General features: G+C 37.3%; 2 protein-coding genes across 5 annotated transcripts; both read left to right on the top strand.

The window, feature by feature from the left end:
- The first annotated feature begins 8,501 nt into the window (after positions 1-8,501).
- On the top strand, positions 8,502-10,185 carry LOC120007086. Its single transcript, XM_038857256.1, has one exon. It carries the CDS (start codon positions 8,663-8,665, stop codon positions 9,857-9,859), a length of 1,197 nt encoding a protein of 398 aa, XP_038713184.1. The 5' UTR covers positions 8,502-8,662; the 3' UTR covers positions 9,860-10,185.
- A 7,546-nt stretch (positions 10,186-17,731) lies between these two features.
- LOC120007977 lies at positions 17,732-19,380 on the top strand. Of its 4 annotated transcripts, none has more exons than XR_005470279.1 (3): positions 17,732-18,019; positions 18,130-18,162; positions 18,266-19,380. XR_005470279.1 is itself a non-coding variant. In XM_038858472.1 (3 exons), the coding sequence occupies exons 1-3, from the start codon at positions 17,925-17,927 to the stop codon at positions 19,013-19,015; spliced, it is 309 nt and encodes a 102-aa protein (XP_038714400.1). In that variant the 5' UTR covers positions 17,732-17,924; the 3' UTR covers positions 19,016-19,380. The 4 variants fall into 4 exon arrangements, 2 of the variants coding, with proteins under 2 accessions (XP_038714400.1, XP_038714401.1); XR_005470278.1 differs by having other exon boundaries at positions 18,123-18,162; XM_038858472.1 differs by lacking the exon at positions 18,130-18,162 and having other exon boundaries at positions 18,266-18,409; positions 18,946-19,380.
- The last annotated feature ends 1,155 nt before the right edge of the window (positions 19,381-20,535 follow it).

Raw genomic sequence — 20,535 nt, 5'->3', positions numbered from 1 at the left:
AATGTCAAATCACACGCAATTTGAATAAATCAAAGATCAAATCATACATAAAATAATAACGAAAAATTAAAATCAATTATTGGGGGTGGGATAACCAATTTGAAGGGGTGAGAATATTATTTCTCTTGTAAATAATATGTAAAGTGTAAACGCACAAAAGTATCCACTCAACAAGTGCTAAACTACTATTTGGAGACGATTTTAGAAGCTTAAGTTAATGTAGCATGTTTTGTATGTTGGAGAATTTAAGCACTGCAGATTTTACTTCAAGGCACGGATTAATGCTTTCTTTAAAGTGTTATTTGCCTCCACTAATTGGTGTGCACATGATAGCAGCAAATACACTTCCAAAATATAATGAAGCACCACGTATTTAACGTTTGATGTTTGGTCTTATGCACAAAGGAATAACAAACAAGAATGATCAAGAAAAATAAAACTTTAACAAGTGCTTGGAATTCTATTTTACAATGATAGAATCCAAGTTTGAGAGTTTTTGAGATGATGATTGAATCTCTCGGAATGATTTATTTATATAGAATAACACACATTTTGGTGAACAACAATGCTAGGTAGCCTAAAATATAGGAGCCCAAAAGAGCCCAAATCTAGGTGGCATGGTGACTAGATTGATGACTAGGCTAATGAGAGAGAAAATTTTAAAAATTTCAAACAAATACTCAAACTCTTACATCTCTTCTACACTCTCACGTTCTCTCTCTTTCCCTCTTTTTCCCTCTCCTTTTCTCTCTCTTTTTTCTCCCACTTTGCCTGAACCCAAAGTCTATCGGTCGGCCACCGATCTGAGACACCGACCCATCAAACTGAAGCGTCGAAGCGTTATGACTCACCCTCAGCCTTCGTTTGTCGCCAACAACCGCCTATTTCACCGGAACCTGAGTTTGAAATCGTGGCCAAACGAAACTTTTGAAGCTCAATCTGACCACCATAGGCCACCTTTTCATGAATCATCACCACCGTTGGACTCGTCTTGTTGAGCTCTACAGGTTTTAGCCATTGGACGGTCGAAATAGTCACCGGAATAGTTATTCCATTGATTTCGTATGTTGTTCCATTACCTTTTTTTTGAGACATCTGGTTATTCCATTAATTTCGTATGTTGTTCCATTTAATCATCCCAATGATTTTATTGTAAGAAATATAGTTATTGAACAAAAAATTTATATCAATGGATTTGGGTTATTCCATTGATTTTATTTGTGGATTTGGACTATTTCATTTATTTTATTAGTGGATTTCGACTATTCCATTAATTTTTATTAATCAATTTACCTGAGATTAAAAACAGTTCTGAACTAGTGGAACAACTAAATTCATTGTTTTGAATCAATGGAATAACTAAATTCATTGTTTTGAATCAATGGAACAGATAAATTCATTATTTTGAACCAGTGGAACAACTAAATTAATTGTTTTGAACTAGTGAAACAGTTAAATCCATTGTTAAAAATCGATAGAATATATCTCTTGAAGAAACTTTCATTAAGAAATCATGGAACAAAAAACAAAACGTAAGAGCATACAATAGCTGTTGAGATGGGGTTTGTATTCAAGGATCAAAATCAGTGTAATGACATCAAAATCAATGGAATAATGATCTGTTTGATATTAAAACAGTGGAATAACAATCTGCTTGATAATTAAAAATAGTGGAATAATTATAAAAAAAATGGAATAAGAATTTGTATGAGATTAAAAGCAGCTGAATGACATTAAAATTAATAAATTCCAAAATAAAATCCACTCCACATTGATAACATGAAGACAAAACAAAAAATATACAGTTCAATTACTCCAAAAATGGGTTACAACCGGGTTACAAATGGGTTTCACTTTCTGACGACTATTCAAGCCATCCAAGAGCTTCAACATGTAGAGTTCGACAAAACAAGTTCAACGGTGGTGGTGGTTAGCGGAGGGGTTGCCTATGGTGGCCGGATATGGCTCCAAAAGTTTCATTGGCCACGACTTTAAGGCAAGATTCCGGCAAAATAGGCGGCTGTTAGCAGCAAATGACGACTAGGGATGAGTCATGGTGCTCATACGGTTCAGATTGATTGGTCGGCCGCCCTCATCGGTTGCCGGATGGTGGACCTTCCTTTCCGACAATGGGGGAGAAAGAGAGAAAAAATAGAGAGGAGGAGAGAGAACGTGAGTATGAGGGTGAGAGGCTTTCAAATATCAAATTTTAAAAACTTTCCACCTTGGATCATGACATGTCATGTGACATGGCAATGTCAGTAGGAGCCACATAGATTTAGGATCTTTGGGCCACCAAAAGTTTGGGATCTTTGTCATTTTCCTTTCGGTGAAAAGTAATGTCCAAAAAGAAATACCTTTTTGGTGAAGCATTGTGTCCAAAAAGAAACACACCTCTTGTGAAGGGTTGTGCCCAAAAGATATTATAAAAGAGGAGTTGTGTCCATTGATATAAAACTACCAATGTAACAATTTCTTTATTATTTTGATGGTCAGTACTCATTAGGCTTCATTCAGCTTCTGCGTGATCATTTATGGACAACACTTTGGGCCAACCTACATTTTGGGCCATAGAATTGGGCTGGCGGCCCATGGTCTCAAACATGTGGGGTATGGGTTTGCAAAACAAGTAGGGCCATTGTGAACACCCCTACCAAAAATCAATACTAGGTTATACCTCTACTACATCAAAAATCAAGCCAACAAATTTATATCATTATACTAATATATGCAACATTTCATTCTCATTCTCAACCATTTCAGTAAAACACGTCTTCCAATACATTTTTTTTGTCTGCAATAAAAACTCACCATTGCAAGTGTTCCTAATGTTGTGCCTCTTGGGCTCTTTGCATTCTAAAACCTGAGCTAGTCCATTTGGTGTACATATTGTATGGAGCCCAACTAAAATTCTATTGAAGTTAATACGTGTAGATTAAATTATCTTCTTGGAAAGTTTTTTTTTATTCATTAAAAAAAACGTAAAACGATACGAAGGGTCTTCACTGGATTCCTGAAGAGTCTGACCAAAGACCTTATTGCTATCATCACATGCACATCAACTCAAACCCGGGGAATGTACTACATTCCCCTTCCTCTTTTAACCTTATTCTTTACATCATATTCCCCTCCTCTCCTACCTCAAAATTTTGAAGTATCAAACTAATTCTTAAAACAAAATATCGAATTTAATAAATAAAAAAGAATGTTATGAAACCAAACCTCAAAGGGTGTAGTTGCGTATTATCCTTTTTTTCCCCACATAAATAGTATACTATAGTGAAACAAGTGCATAATTATTGGTCGTCTTTCCCGTTGAGTAGGAGATCTCTCGATTCTAACTCCTAGGGATAGGAGGTGTTTGAGTTTGTGATGTGATGATGTGTGTTTCGAACCAGCCAAGATTTACTGTCAATTCAAAATATTTTACATAGGATTTGCGCACCAATCTTACATGTCGTCAAACGAACTCTGTGCAATTTGAGAGCACAAAATTATTGGTTCGAGGGTTGTCTTCCTAAAAAGAACTTAAATTTATCTAGTGTCAAGTGAGAAAAACAAGAGATATAAGACTAATATCGGAATGAGAGCACTTCTTTTAAACAGAATGAAAGCAACACATTGCTAGAATGCTTAGCATTTTCATAGGGAATATACATATATATATATATATACATATATATATATATATGAAAGAACGTGCTTTACAAGCCAAAATATACATGATAACTGCGGAGGCTACAACCATAAAAGCTTGAAAAGAAAATAATTAGGCTAAACTAATTGACCGGAGTCGTGCTAATGCAAATGATTCAAGGTTAGTGAGTACAAATTCTGCTTGCTTTCTGCCTCATAGTCTTCTTGTTTCTTGATGGTGGTCATTATCTCCTGTTTCCTTGGCACGATCTTGACACGTCTTGTCATGGTAGATCATAAAAATCGCTTGCTTGCTACTTAAGTTATTGGACCATATCCCATGTAACTTTCATGTCTCCAAAGTCGTGTGGATCATGGTAATGAATGCAAACTGTAATCTCTCTTCATGGCGGCTGTTAGAGCACGAAAAATATGTATCTCATTCCACTTTCTTGTAATGTAGTCTTCATACTGGCTTTTGATGAGAAGAGGCTGATGGTTGTCATTCGTTGCTTCTATTGGTTGATGAATGTGTGAAATAACTTGACCCTCAAAGTGTAGAAGAAAATCAGTTATGGTCTCTAGTTGTCGTGTAACAACTGAGAATGTGTCTGAGACAAACTAAGAACGTGAGGGCTTTAAACTCCTTGATCTTCTGAACCTCTTATGATATTGTTTAGCTAAAATCTCCATCATTACCTAACAAACTGTTTTAAAATAGAATGAAACAACCTTAATAATAATAATATATCCCTAAATTTTATCCTTTCGAATTTTCAACAACTTATTCTGGATTTCAATTCAAATCAACTCAAGTTTCATACAAAATGAAAAAAATGTCACCGTAAAACTTTCTTACCATTGCCATGTGTCCATTGGAGATTGGATGAGAATTGTCATTATGGGCCCATGCTGCCACGTGTCATTAAGTGACTAGATGTCACTTTTGGTACAAACCATAACCAAAATTTAAGGATTTATAATAAAAAAAGCTTAAGGAAAAAAACCATAATACTCGTCCATCAAGGGCATAAGAGGAATTTCAAGAAGTATACTCAGAAGAAGACAAGTTGGACAAGCCCATTGACCTTCATAGAACAAAAATGGGTTTTATTGAAAAATGACCCTTGCTAATAAACATTTTTCAAATATAACCCTTCTTTTTAAAACACTTAAATCTGACCCTTTCAGTCAAGGAAAAGACATAAACACCCTTTCACGTCTTTTTATGCACTTCCCTCTCACTTGCAACCCTAGAAATGGTTTCCCTCCTAAAACCACTTCTCTCTCTCTATGAAACATCTCTCTCCTTCAAACCCAATAAAACCGCTCCATCTATATCTCTTTCCTTCAAATTTTGTCACAAATCTAGTGAAATCCATATGCCTAAACTCAAATCTTCAAGGTTGAAGTGTCGCGACGTCAAATCTTTGTAAGTTGTCATAGCGATGTCGCCCACAATGCCAACAAGCCTAAAGTCAGCAATGCAAGCTCCGTCTTCGTTCCTGTTGAACATAGAAGTGCTCACCGTCGTCGATAAGTGTCCCGCCCTTCGTACAAAATATTTCGTTGATAAATGCCTGTTTTTTTCGTTGAGAACTATATTTGTTTTCGTTGATGAGAGACAAATTTTTCGTTGGAAACTTCGTTTGTTTTCGTTTAACTCAGACAATTTTTCCATTGATAATATCACAATTTCAATGAAGGGGGTTTCTCAACCAAAGACTTTAACCATGGCTAGAAGCATAGCACAGAACATGGTTCGACCAGTCAAAATGAATAGGATAGTTACTACTTAAGTTTTGCTGAATGCTTAAATGGAATATTGGGGGATGTTCGAAACTTACCTATTACAAAGTTGATGGACCATCTGCAGTCTTTATTACAACGATGGTTTCATGAAAGACGATCAATCATTGTTGAAATGAAAGGCGAACTGATTAACTATTATGATAAAGTTTCAGAAAAAAGAAGGGATAAATATGTAACGTAATTTATTTTTCGTTGAGAATTTTAGTTGATAATCTATTTATTTCGTTGCGAATTTCGTTATTTTGGTTGACAAACTTTTTTGTTGATAATTATCATTTTCGTTTACTACTTAAGTTTTTTCGTTTATAGTTAGTTTAATAGTATTTTCATCGACAAATGATTTAGTTTATGTTATAATTTCGTTTACTACTATAATTTTATCGTTGATAATTAAAGTTTTTGTTAAATTGGCAGGGCTAGAGTCATGACTATGAAGCCTATTAGTATAAATACTTTTCTTGTGAAAGACGGTGATGTTAGAGGACAAGTGGATTTGGCCAGCAAGACTTGCTCCTGCAGAGTTTTTGATATTGACCAGATAACTTGCGTCCACGCATTTGCAGCATGTAAAGTTAGGAAATTACCAACAATTTCCTTGTGGTCGCCTTATTACCGTACTGATATGTTTCTACTGACATACGCAAAACCAATCAATCCTATTTTAGCACAGACACTAATGTGTTGATTGAGGAAGTGAGAGTTCTGCTACCACCAGCAACCAGGAGAAAAAGTGGGAGACCAAGGAAACGTTGAATATCATATTCCGGTGAGCAAATATCAAAAAAAAAATGCAGTCATTGCAAAAAAGATTGTCACAACCATCAAACTTGTAGTGAGCTCATTGTTTTACACCCTAACACATTAGCACTATGAGAATTATGGTTGATAACTATTATTTGTAACGTTGATTACTATAATTGTTTTCGTTGATAGTTATTTGTTAGGGTCACTAATTTTTCATTGATAACTATTATATGTAAGGTTTACTATTGTATTTGTTTTCGTTGATAGTTATTTGTGAGGGTCACTAATTTTTCATTGGTAACTATTATTTGTAACATTGATTACTGTAATTATTTTCGTTGATAGTTATTTGTTAGGGTCACCAATTTTTCATTTATAACTATTATATGTAAGGTTTATTCCTGTAATTGTTTTCGTTAATAGTTATTTTTTAGGGTCCCTAATTTTTCGTTGATAACTATTATTTGTAACGTTTATTACTATAACTGTTTTCGTTGATAAATATAATATATCATACATAGAAATTAAATAATTAGAGTTATATAAATTAAATACAGTTAAATACAATATCATTTTCCTGATCATCAATATAAGTAATCCCTTCATTCTTTTCATCCTCATTTCTTTTTTTCTTTTTTTTTTCAACAATCTCCTCTACAGTCTTCTTCTCTTCCTTCTTGTATGTATTCTGAGTCGATTTGAGGGCCAAAATTTTCTGCTCAATTGAACTAAGCCTTATGGAAATATCAATTGTATCATCCAACTTTTTAGATGAAGTGACATCAGGTTCAACTTCGGGCTTATTCTTGGATTGCTTAAATTTCTTTGCCTTGTTCAATATGAATTCAACATTCTCATCTATATTACTAGTATAATTCTGGTCACGCTCTGAATGTGTGAGAACCATTTCAATGACATGTACCTGAAGATGAAAAAAAATCATATAAATTAATAAACTATATTGTAAATCATTATCAACCTAATAATACACTTATCAACTAAAATATAATATATTGTCAACGTAAACATGGTAATCATCAACGTAAAAATTTACATTATCAACGTAAACATCTATATTGTCAACGTAAACATTCTCATTAACAACGTAAACATTCTCACTATCAACGAGAAAAAATATATTTACCTCTTTGTCTTCCAATAAATCATTGACTGTCTTGGATTTTGGTGTCTTTGTTGATGATCACTTCAAAGTCCAGGGGAAACTCAACAGATTGTACCACTCATAATCATTTTTCTTCTCCTTAAATTTCTCAGATCTACCAACAAGACAATTGTTCAGGGACTGAATTGTTTTCTTGTAAGACAAAATATCCCATGGGTACTTGTTAAATAGATCCACATGACTCTAGCACTGTCAATTTAACAAAACTCTAATTATTAATGATAAAATTATAGTAATAAATGAAATTATAACATAAACTAAATCATTTGTCGACGAAAATACTATTAAACTAACTATAAATGAAAAAACTTAAGTAGTAAACGAAAATGATAATTATCAATAAAAAAGTTTATCAACCAAAATAACAAAATTCCCAACGAAATAAATAGACCATCAACTAAAATTCTCAACGTTATCAACAAAAAATAAATTACGTTACATACTTATCCCTTCTTTCTTCTGAAACTTTCTCATAATAGTTAATCAGTTCGCCTTTCATTTCAACAACTATTGATCGTCTCTCATGAAACCATCGTTAAACGAAAACAAATGAAGTTTCCAATGAAAAATTTGTCTCACATCAACGAAAACAAATATAGTTCTCAACGAAAAGAACATGCATTTATCAAAGAAATATTTTGTACGAAGGGCGGGACACTTATCGACGACGGTGAGCACTTCTATGTTCAATGGGAACGAAGACGGAGCTTGCATTGCTGACTTTAGGCTTGTTGGCATTGTTGGCGATATCGTTATGACAACTTACGGAGATTTGACGTCACGACACTTCAACCTTGAAGATTTGAGTTTGGGCATATGGATTTCACTAGATCTATGACAATGTTTGAAGGAAAGAGGTATAGATGGAGCGGTGTTACTTGGTTTGAAGGAGAGAGAGAGGTTTCATAGAGAGAGTGAAGTGGTTTTAGGAGGGAAACCATTTCTAGGGTTGCAAGTGAGAGGGAAATGCATAAAAAGACGTGAAAGGGTGTCTATGTCTTTTCTTTGACTGAAATGGTCAAATTTAAGTGTTTTAAAAAGAAGGGTTATATTTGAAAAATGTTTATTAGCAGGGGTCATTTTTCAATCAAACCCAACAAAAATTTGTACAATTTTTTTTTAAAAAACATGAGTAACGGGAGCATAATTGCCTGCGTAAGCTCGTCTGTGCATATGCACTGATGCACTCTGCTCGCTTTGAGCGCTCTCTCTCTGCACCATTATTGCGTGTCGCACAAGCGAAAATCCCGTTAATTCTCTCACAGCCTTTTCAATTTCTCTCTCATAATGGTTGTTCTCCTCTCCCCAGACACTGGAAACGGCGACGTCTCAAATGCCAACCTCCCTGAAACGCCGCGTTTTAGCGAGGATATCGACTCGACATGCTCGACTCCCTATGTCAGTGCTCCTTCCAGCCCCGGCCGGGAAGCTAGCTACGGCGGTGGATATTTCTTCAGTGCACCGGCAAGCCCCATGCATTTCGTGCTGTGTTCCGCTCCTTCTGCCACGTGTCCTCATTCCAACTCGGCGTATTTGTCGCCTCAGTCTGACACGTCTTTTGAGTTTGAGGTTACGTCTCGGTCCTCCGGAGGTGGTTCGGTTGCCGTTGGATCTATGAGCTCGGCTGATGAGTTGTTCTTGAACGGACATATCAGGCCCATGAAGCTCTCGTCTCACTTGCAGAGGCCGCAAAATTTGGCGCCGCTTCTAGATCTGGACGAAGAAGAGGATTACGAGGACGACAACGGCGAGCAGTACAATAAGCGACAACAGGCGGCGGAGAGAGGGAGAGATCTGAAACTACGGAGCAGATCTCTTCACAGGAAGGCCAGATCTCTATCTCCTCTCCGAAACTCGACGTTTCAATGGCGTGAAGAAGATTGCAGGGAAGAGCTAGAGGTGAGTGAGCGCATTCTGGAGTTGAAGGATTTTGAGCGCAAGCAAACTGAAAGAGTGTCGAGCGAAACAACGCCTTCTGTTTCTGCTTCCTCTTCGAGGTCTTCTTCGTCTGGTAGGAATTCTAAGAAATGGATATTCCTGAAGGATCTTCTGAACAGAAGCAAAAGCGAAGGGAGAGGAAACGGGAAGGAGAAGTTCTGGTCCTCCATTTCATTCTCTCCATCAAAGGATAAGAAAGTCGCTCTGCCTTCGCTCTCTCCCTCTAAAATTGAAAAGCCTCCTCTATCCTCTTCTGCTACAACAGAAACGACGCCGACGACTCCACACAAACACAAGCGAAAGGAGCAAGGGTCAAGCAAGAAATCGTCCTCTACTAAGCCGACGAACGGTGTATCAAAACGACGGCTCCCTCTATCGCCTCACGAGCTGCATTACACAGCGAACAGAGCTCAGGCAGAAGAGATGAAGAAGAGGACGTACTTGCCGTACAGACATGGGCTATTTGGCTGCTTAGGATTCAGTTTGAAGGGTTATGGTGCACTTAACGGACTAGCCAGGTCCTTCAACCCAGTTTCTTCCAGGTAGACCACCCGTCTCCTTCAAGTTTTGTGTATAGCTCTTTGGGTTCGCAGAATTAAATAATTAAATTATCGTTTATGCATTGATATTATTATCTGAATTAATCGGAGGTGGCTTAGTGTAATATGTACAGTATCTAAGCTAAATTGGTGAAATCACCCACTATCGGTGATGTTTTTATTCTTGTTCCCATGCTTCAGCTAATCCGAGAATCGATCGATCTGTATCGTGTTGGCCTTTTGTCTTATTTCTTTTGACTTGCTTTGCCTTTCCAATTTATTCACTTGGGATCATGGCATGTCATTTGATGAATACACAAATTTTTTTTGATTGATTTGGATTTTGTAATTATCAGTGGGTTTATTCATGAAATTTTGCTGTAGTAGCAGAATTGGTGGTTTAGATTCAATAAAACTTGGGTTAGTGGACCTCTTATCCTGTGAACCAGAATGAACAACAATCTGTGGGCCGATGTGGTAAAGCTTTTGGGGCTCAATTATAGTGTAATGTCAGGTTAAGGCTATGGCAACCTGGTTGGAGTCCCACATGGCCCTGTTAGTGTTAGGTGTGAGATCACACCCATCATTGAAAGCTTGAAAGACCCTGTATGTGACTTTTTGGGCGTTTCTTACCAATAATTTTCTGTATTTTGTTTCATTGATTGGGTAGAGGCGTAAGGAGTGGGGGCTTGGGATGGATGAGGGTCCTCCTCATTACTTGAATAGACGATTTGAGATCTACCTAATTCAGATAATTTACAAAGGGCTTTTTATAGTTTCAAAGTACTTTATTACAATGATACTTTCAATTCAATGAAGTGTCGGGGCAATGCTCCATGTGAAGAATAAATTAAAGACCTTAGTTTTGGCCTTGTGGACTATGAGGTTGTTGGGAACTTGGGATGCCTGCTGGATATATTTTTTTTATGGTGTAAGTTGTGTCAAATCTCATATTGCTTATGTGCGAATTGAATTCAAGACTTCTCGAGTTCATATGATTTGGTTATAGAGATATTCATCAACTAAACTATCAACAAAGTGGTTTGCCGGATATTCATCGGGTTGTGATACTGTAGTTTTTATGAAATTATTTGTAATTTTTATCATGGACGGGCGTTTTGGTTTACTTGTCACCCTTCATGGATGTTGTGGTATACGATATCATCTAAAAGGTTATCCTGCAGAAAAGTAGCAAATATTGCGGCTTTGCGAGTCCCATTTGGACAATAATTTACTCGACGAGGTTTTCTGAAATCCTTTTCAACAACACTTTAAACACATAAACTTATTCCTTACCTATATTATGATGCCGGGGTTCTCAGAAAAGGTCTGTGGGCCACCTTAATCTTCAAGCATGCTATGTTAAGTGAATTTCAACTTTAGATTGTATGAAATGAATCATTGGAACTGCAGAGAGGTTTCCTAACAATTTAAACTTCTTTGATGTCAAAATATGGGCCGTGACTTTGGTGGATATGGTTACAGACCATAGCAAGACAATGAAAGAAAGATAGAATTGGAAGCTTAATTTAATTATCACAATTACGGAAATATATACAAGCTATGGGTTGCTATGATTAAGCTACGGGTGGCTATGATTAAGGGATATACATGGCTGTGATGGAGGGATATACATGATATGTAAATTGTAGGCACATATCGTTAACACCCCTCCTCAAACTGTAGGCGCGGGCAAGGACAGTAGCTGGAGTTTGGAAAGAAGGAAGGTAAAGCGAGCAGCGGAGTGAGATTTGGTCAATAAATCAGCAAATTGTATATCAGTTGATATGTGCGGGAGATTAATGGTGCCATGCAGATAATGATGACAAACGAGATGACAATCAATCTCTATGTGTTTGGTGCGCTCGTGAAAAACATCTTTATGAGAAATGTGTATCGCACTTTGATTGTCACAGAAAAGAGTAGTGGGTTGTGCTTGTGGAACACCAAGATCAGTTAAGAGACAATAAAGCCATACAAGCTCACAGGTGGTGTCAGCAAGCGCACGATAATTTGATTCGGCATTAGAACGTGAGACAATACTATGTTTCTTGATCTTCCAGGATATCAATGAGTCACCAAGAAAGATAAGAAACCTAGTCATAGCTTTGCGATCTGTAATATCCCCAGCCCAATCAGCATCAGAGTAAGTTGACAAGGTTGGAGAAGAAGATGAGGAGAGCGAAAGACCACGACGAATTGTGCCACGTAGATAACGAATGATCCGAAGAACGGCTGCATAATGATCGGTGCGAGGAGAGGCCGTGAATTGAGAGACGATATGAAAGGCATGAGCAATGTCGGGTCGTGTAATTGTCAAATATGTGAGCATACCAACCAATTGCCGATACAATGTGGGATCCTTAAGAGGTGTACCATCGGTGGGACTAAGCTTGACATTAATGGCGAGTGGAGTGTTAGCAACTTTGCCATCGGATAGGTGAGATATAGAGAGAATATCTGAGACATATTTAATATGAGAAAGAACATAGCCTTGAGAACTGCGACCAACCTCAATACCCAGAAAATATGTTAAGTCACCAAGATCCTTCATTTCAAAAGATTTAGACAAGAAGGCCTTGGTTGCAGAGATTTCTTGTTTGTCATTGCCTGTCAAGATCATGTCATCCACATATAATAGAAGAAATACATCACCATGAGCACTATGCCGAATAAATAGGGCAGAGTCATTGGAGCTTTGAATAAAACCAAAGGTGGTGATGGTAGAGTGAAACTTCTCAAACCAGGCATGGGGTGCTTGTTTTAGACAATATAAAGCACGTTATAGTCGACACACCTGCCCAGGTGAATGCAAAAAGACCAGGTGGAGGATCCATATATACTTCCTTACGGAGATCACCATTGAGAAATGCATTTTTGACAACCATCTGATGTAAGGACCAATGTCGAAAAGATGCAACAGCAATGACAGTGCGAACCGTGGTCATGCGAGCAACTAGGGCAAATGTTTCCTCATAATCAAGACCATACTCTTGTGTGCAGCCTTTTGCCACAAGACGAGCTTTGTAGCGCTCAATAGTACCATCAGCACGCATCTTTATTTTGTAGATCCACCTGCAACCAACAGTAGACTTTCCAGGAGGTAAATACATTAGTTCCCAAGTACGAGTGCGATCCAAAGCCTGGAGCTATGCTTGCATTGCCTTAGACCATTCAGGATGCGAACTCGCTTCCCTATAGGACTGAGGCTCATGGAGGTCTAACATATTAGTAGCATAACAATGATAATCACGAAGATAAGTGGGTGAGTATGGGTATGAGTGGGATAACGAGAGATTACCTCGGAAGGACCAACAGATGGGGAATCAGTGTGGGACTCGGACGCATAAGGTGAATGTGTCGATGACGAAGGAGCCGGTGAGGATGATGATTGATTTGTAGGAGAAGGCTTTGAGGGAAAAGGATCAATGTATGGGACCATAGTGAGAGATTTCTTACAAGGGAGGTCCATAAATGGAATAGATTCCCAAAAAACAACCTTGCGAGAGATGCGAATGCTTTTTGTGGTCGGATCATAGCATCGGTAACCTTTTTGCTCAACACCATAACCAACAAAAATACATATGGCTGATTTGGGTGATAGTTTGGAGCATTCTATGGTAGGCAATAAAACAAAACAAGTTGAGCCAAAAGTTCGTAAATGAGCGTAGGATGATGGTACACCAAATAATAACTCATAGGGGGACTTGTGTTGGAGTAGTGGTGCCGGTGTGCGATTTATGAGATATGCGGCTGTGGAGACGACCTCACCCCAAAAAATCTTAGGTAGATGAGAGGATAAAAGCATCATGCGTGCATTTTCAACAATGTGGCGATGTTTTCTCTCCGTGACCCCATTTTGTTGGGGTGTATCAGGGCAAGACAATTGAGGCGAAGTACCATGTGATTTAAGGAGGTCCAAAAATGCATTGGAATGAAATTCACCATCGAAATCAGATACAAAAATTTTAACATGTTTTGAAAATTGGGTGTGAATCATAGAAGTGAATTCGACATATATTTTATAGACATCAGATTTATGAGAAATCACATAAAGCTATGTGTAACATGAAAAATCATCAATAAAAATCGCATAAGAACGAGCACCACTTAAGGAAGGAATAGAACAAGTCCAAACATCACTATGAATTAAATCACAGATACCAGTAGTAGTCCTAGAGCTTAATGAAAATGGTGATGAAGTTTGTTTGCCTAACAAACAATGCTGACAATTAATATGTTTATTGGACTTGGTAGAACCCAAATAGCCATTATTGATCGCATGATATTTAAGCGAGAAAAAGAGATAAGACCAAGACGATTGTGCTAGAGAGTAGAAGCACTAGCAACAACATGAAATGGCTGGGAAGGTGAAGAGACTTAATGCAATAAAGACGCCCGAGTCTACGTCCGGTCCCACATAATTTCCCCGTCCGATGATCCTGTACAACACAACTAGAGTCAGTAAAGTGAACATGGTAACGTTGGTCACACAACTGACTAATAGATACAAGATTCATGGATAGTCATGGTACAAGCATAACATTATGTAAAGTAATGGATGCGGTATTGACAGTTCCTATATGAGTAACAAAAAGAGGCATATTGTTGGCAGTATAAATGGGAAAGGGTGAGGAAACAGTATATGATTGAGAAAATAATGTGGGATGGAAAGTCATATGGTTAGACGCTCCAGAGTCTAAGTACCATAAGGAATTATAATGCATACCTGAAGGTGTAGTAGCAGAGGCAGCAAGATAAGGATTACCCGGACTAGTGAGTGCATGACGTATCATCTCCTGAACTTCTTCAAGTGTAGGAGTGTTAGATGAGGTGCTAGAAGTGGCAGCGGCACGAGGAGGATTATCCTTCTGTAGGCGTTGAAGCCGAAGGCATCTAGATTTCTAGTGTCCTGGTTTGCGACAATATACACAAAAAGGTTTCTTTCCCTTGGAGTTGTGAGACTCAAAATGGCCAAAACCTTTTGAAGATGTAAAGAGAGCAGTATCTGTGGACAAGGGTGCATGAATACCTTTTCTTGTTTGTTCAGCAAATAACTCAGGGAGAATGTCATCAATGGTGGGTAAAGGCTTCCGATGAAGAATTGAACTCCGAAGAGACTCAAATTCATCAGTGAGAGCAAGAAGAAGTTGAACCAATTTGGTCCTTTCACGAAGAACTTGGTACGCGGCATGTGAATTTGTCCAAGCTGGTTCAGTCATTGCCAATTGATCCCATAGACTGAACAATTGAGAATGAAACTCAGAGATACGTTGAGAAGGCTGTTGTCAAACCTCTCGTATCTGCATCTCCAGTTGATATGCACGAGCAAAATCTGTCTGGAGATAAGTATTCTTAAATTTGTCCCACACAGTTTTAGCAGATGAAGCCTTACCAATGGTGATAGCGATGGATTGTTTGCATGTAGAGCAAATCCATGAAATAATTTTAGAATTATTCATTTTCCATTCCTTGAGCTTCTTGATTTCGGTGGCATTGGGTTGAGTTTCAGATCCATCAACAATGTCCCACAATCCACGGCCTTGAAGAAAATCCTCCACAACCTAGGGTCTAGCTGCTCTTATAAACACTGTGCAATGTATTCTTAGAGTGTGTTTGGATTGAGGGATTTTGGGGGAAGGAAAGAGAAGGGAAAGGGAAGGAATGGAAGAGAATGGAAGGTAAAATACTTTTCCACCTCTTATGTTTGGATAGATAAAAAAAGAAATGAAAGAAAATTAGTTTAATTTATCATTATTTTTAACGTTTAAGTATTATGTACAAGGGTAAAATATGTTTTTAACTTATAAATATCATTTATTTCCTCTAAATGACTTCATTTTGAGGATGAAGAATTTTGACAAAAATTTAATGAAATGTTCCCTCCAATTCCCCTCAAATCTCTCCCCTTAATTTTTTTATAAACTATCCAAATAAGAGAATTGAAAGAAAACTCTGGGTGTGTTTGGAAATGCTTTTGCTTTTTTGTTTCTAAAAATGAATTTCAAGTTTAAAATTTGAAAACAATTTTAAGAAATAATGATGAAAACAAAATTAATTTGATAGAGGATTCTGTACCGAGAAAGAGGAAAGAGGAAAGTTGATAGAATTTTGGAAAACATCAAATGCTAGTTTTGGTTTTTTGGTTTTGAAAACCAAAAATGGTTCTCAGTTTTACAAAATAATTTTTAAAAATATCCACCAGAACGAATTTTCAATCCCATTTGAATTTTCAAAAACAAAAAACAATTTTAAAAACAGTAACCAAACATGCACAGAATTTCCCTTCTATTCCCTTCCCCCTAAATTCTTCAATCCAAACACACTCTTACTCTCCATGCACTATGTTCAGCTGTGACCAAATTTTTTTATCATGGTAAAAGTTGGTGTTGTTTGGGAGTGCTGTCAACTACTGTGAAGTGTTGTGCGGTGTTGTGAATTATAAGACTATGGTGCTGTGAGGTGCGTTTGGCGTATCTAAATTACGGTTATATTATATGACTAATAATATTAATATAAAATAACTTAATGTTTACATTGTACATTAATCTAAAATAAAATAATTGACCTAATTTGATTACGTGGGACAATTCAATATATATTGTAAACATTTGGGAGTGCTATGAGGTGAGGTGAGGTGCTGCGAGATAAAAAACTGTGGTGCTGTGAGGTGAGTTTTGTTGTAAAAGCGTTTGGTGTGTCACAAAAAATTGTAGTACTGTCAAATGAGATGCACCTGAATACAGTGTAAACACACTGCCAAACATATACATTGTTTATGGCAACTTAGTGTGGAAGGTGGCACGGTCTACCAACGGCTGCTAATGTCGGTTTGGAGTGAAACCCAACCCAAATTACCACTTTATATTGTGGTATTTGTTAACATATATCCATAATTTTAGTTCCTAACCATAAACAATGTGTTTTCCTGTAGGACAGCATCCCGTAATAACTCTGCAGTTAAATATGCTTCTGCGAGAGCATTATTGAGATAGGAAGGCAAAATCATATGGGTCCGATGTATCCGTGGGAACTGGACAACCCAAAGAGGACAATATTGTTGATGTGTATGGGCTGAAAATTCTAATATGAGCTAGCTCCGCCAGTTAGGGTCACCTGTTTGGCCTTCGGATGTTCTTATGGACAGACCATCGACAGATGAGTGGTACTTGCATGGCCTTTCGGATGTCCAATGGACTGATGGACGAACCACCCACAAATAATCCTAACCTGTACAGTCCACTTGTTGGGCCATGTATAACATATCCCACAAGTGCGGGGGTGTAAACATATATAGATAATTTCAGTTTTTAATCATAAATAATGTGTTTTGTTGGAGGACAACATTCCGTAGTAACTCTGTAGTTAAGCGTGCTTCTACGAGAGTATTATTCGGATGAGTGACCTCCTGAGAAGACAAAGTCGTGGGACCCGATGTATCCGTGTAATCGGATAATCCAAAGTGGATAATATTATTGATGTGTATGGGCTGCAAATTCTAATAGTCCTAAATGATTTGACAGATTTTTATCCATAACGCTATTGACTTCATTAGATCATGGTATAGTTCGGGTAAAAATATAATTAATTTATTATGGGTATTTAGGGAAAAAAAAGTTTTTTTAAAGACCTAAATGTGTAAAAGTTGCACAAGTGATGCTTGCAATTTTCCCAAGCACCTCAAAAATAATCTATCTATACCTATATAATAACGGAGGATCAGGAGTGTTTACAGAGTGTCCACCTCAACTTCTGTAAAGAGCATATGATTGCCACGTGGCTAATCGGAGTAAAATTAAAATTTAAAGAAAAAAAACAAATTGGACTTGAGTTAATATTGACATGTTGTCGTTTACGATTCTTCAGATGATCCTTTTGACTTCTGTTCATGAATCGTATTTTGCTATTCCTATTACTCTTCTTGTCTCATGTTCATAAATCACCTGAATCAACAAAGAGCCCAATCGTCTTTGGTCTGCCGCATGCACCTGGCGGGTGAACTACAATTCTTCTCTAAGCTTGGGTTTCTCTCTTCTCGGCAACCTGTTTCAAACAATCGGTAGGGTGTTCATATGTACCATTCTCTCTGCTTCAATTCTCTCTACTCTAAGCTTCGGTTTCTCTCTTCTCGGCAACCTGTTTCAAGCAATCGGTTGGGTTTTCATAGGTACCATTCTCTCTGGTTCAAATTTTTTTTTTATCTTATTTTCTCTAATCGTTTTGTAGCTGTACATATTCCCTCTTTGTACTTTCTCATTTCTTTTTGGTAGATGTCAGATTTGCAAGACTGAACCCTTAAGCCGCTCGCAGGTTGGGATATTTCAAAGTGGTGAATGAACTCCGTTGGTTTGGCAATTATGTTTTTAAACTTTCCTCTTCGAATTGCTAACATGATGTCTTCGATTTTGTGCAGGATTTTGCATTGTCGCCGATTTGGTGCATGCTGGGATTATGCTGTGCACATGAATGACTGGGTGGAGGAATTGGTCATCAGGTTAGCGAAAGGGCTTCTGGGGAGTGGGGACAGTTCCACGGATTGGACAAATGCAAATGACAAGTAAGTTCCAAGCCTTTTGCCTTTATCTTGACGTTCAAAATCAAAACTCTCTGTGTTTTCATTAGTCCATCTTCAACAGTTCAGAAGAGTATATTCAATACCAGGAAAGGGATTGCTAAGTGCTGATGATTACTCATGCTTCCGCAATTTACTTGGTATTATATGTTTATCCTTTGCAAAGCCTCTAAAACAGTTGTCCATGGAAAGCACAAATCATTTCTAATTTAATGGTGGAAGGGGTCTGTTGTATATATTGAGGAGTTGAGCAATTGCTATTATGGGCTCACACTGATTGTTGCGGTTCTTAAATCTAGCTTGATTTATCAACCTTACTGTTCCATAGGGTACTCCCGACCTTCTCTTTATTATTTTTTTGTGTCCAAGTTGTTTGCTATATTGGCATAACCCATATAGATAGTAACATTATTGCTGGATTGTGGGAATATTGTTTTTTAATGAGTTCTCTCCTCTACCATGTAATTCTTTATGGTTTGTAGGTTAATTGTATTTTGACTTGGTTTGATTTATCTGTGTAGCCCAGGTGCCTTCATGGCCTCCTACCAGATTCTGCCTCAAATGAATATGTTTTTTTTTTCTGGATATTAGATACTTAAATCTTGCAAAGAACATATCCTGAGTTGTCAGGATATGTTCTTGGTGGTATAGTTGCACAATTGGTTTTTACATATTTTATTCATCATTTGTCTATATTATATTATTACATAAGCCCTCACTTTCTCTTTTTGATTCTTTCACCACTAATATTGTAACTCCTGAACTCCAGGTTTTCAATATGTAATTTTCTACTATATAGTTGGCATGGTCATGTTCAGACTGGTTTGAGTTTCTTACTCTTTTCATTGTTTTGATTATTTTTTTAGGACATTATGGTTTTGAAGGATTCTAATTTTTCAAGTGTTGTCACTGCCATGGCAAGAATGAATGTACAGGTAAAGACTATTATATCCGCACATAGTAGAATTGTGAATAACGTGTGTTCTATAATAACGCGAAGCGTGGGTGTGCAACTAACTTAATACCGTAAAATAGGATTTGCGATACCGCACGAAGCGCGGACACTTATTCTTTGATTTTCGATTAATTGTCACACATCTTTATTACATCATTTTATGACTTTGAAAATATATTTGATTTGTGTTATGGATTTTCAAATTAAATTCATGGTGCGCGAAGCGCGGGTGTATAACTAGTTAATAATCAATTTCTTTATGAGATACCGTACACACGTACACATAAGTACAATATGAGCTACTCGTAATTGTATATGGTCCACAGTTGATATGTCCTACAGGTTGCAATAATTGCGCCACATTTAAATGGGCATAGGCAAATCAAAATTCAGTCCCCTGGACCAATTTTTAATTGGGCCTCAGTCTTATCGACTGGAGCTGCAGCCCCATTCGTTGATTTCATTCCTTGATCACCTATATTATTTCAGGCCATGACGATTGACGACGCCCACAGGCACAGGGGCACGTTACCCATTTTCATAATCCATTGTGGAACAGATCAGCCCATTACAAAAATCGTAACAATTTGGGCCGCTAGCTTCAACCTTTGACAGGCCCAAAATTGCCCAAGAGACCCCTACAGTTTGAGGCTCACTAGCACATTAGCATCAGGACGAGGCCCTTATCAATTGGGCTTAAATTTGGGCCTCACTGGCCCATCGGCATCAGGATAATCAGATCAAACTCTGGCCTGGCTAACCCATTAATATCTTACTTGAGCCTGACTGGTTCACTCAAAAGTCTCAAATTCTCAAATTGAGTCGAGACACAGCAAAATTGGACCTGGCAGGCCCATCCATGTTGTACCAGTAGCAGTAATACTGCTATTGATCGCATCTGATAGTTGATAAGCAGGAGTCCATAAGCGATGCAATACGATAACAAAGTTAATCATCAATCAATCGATGAATTTATATATATATAATGGAGGTCATAAGGATGTTTTCCCTTGAATTGTGGAGAATAACAAAAAGTGGGGTAAAATGCTTTCCCTTAATTATAGGGAAATCATCAATACTAATAATAAAGACCCATTAAAAATTAAATAAAATAATATTAAATATGTTAAAAAATTAAATAAACATAATATTAAAG

The sequence above is a fragment of the Tripterygium wilfordii genome, chromosome 10, assembly GCF_013401445.1.
Source record: "Tripterygium wilfordii isolate XIE 37 chromosome 10, ASM1340144v1, whole genome shotgun sequence".
Taxonomy (NCBI): domain Eukaryota; kingdom Viridiplantae; phylum Streptophyta; class Magnoliopsida; order Celastrales; family Celastraceae; genus Tripterygium; species Tripterygium wilfordii.
Note: the sequence above shows the minus strand (reverse complement) of the source record. Positions and strands in the feature narration are given on the sequence as shown.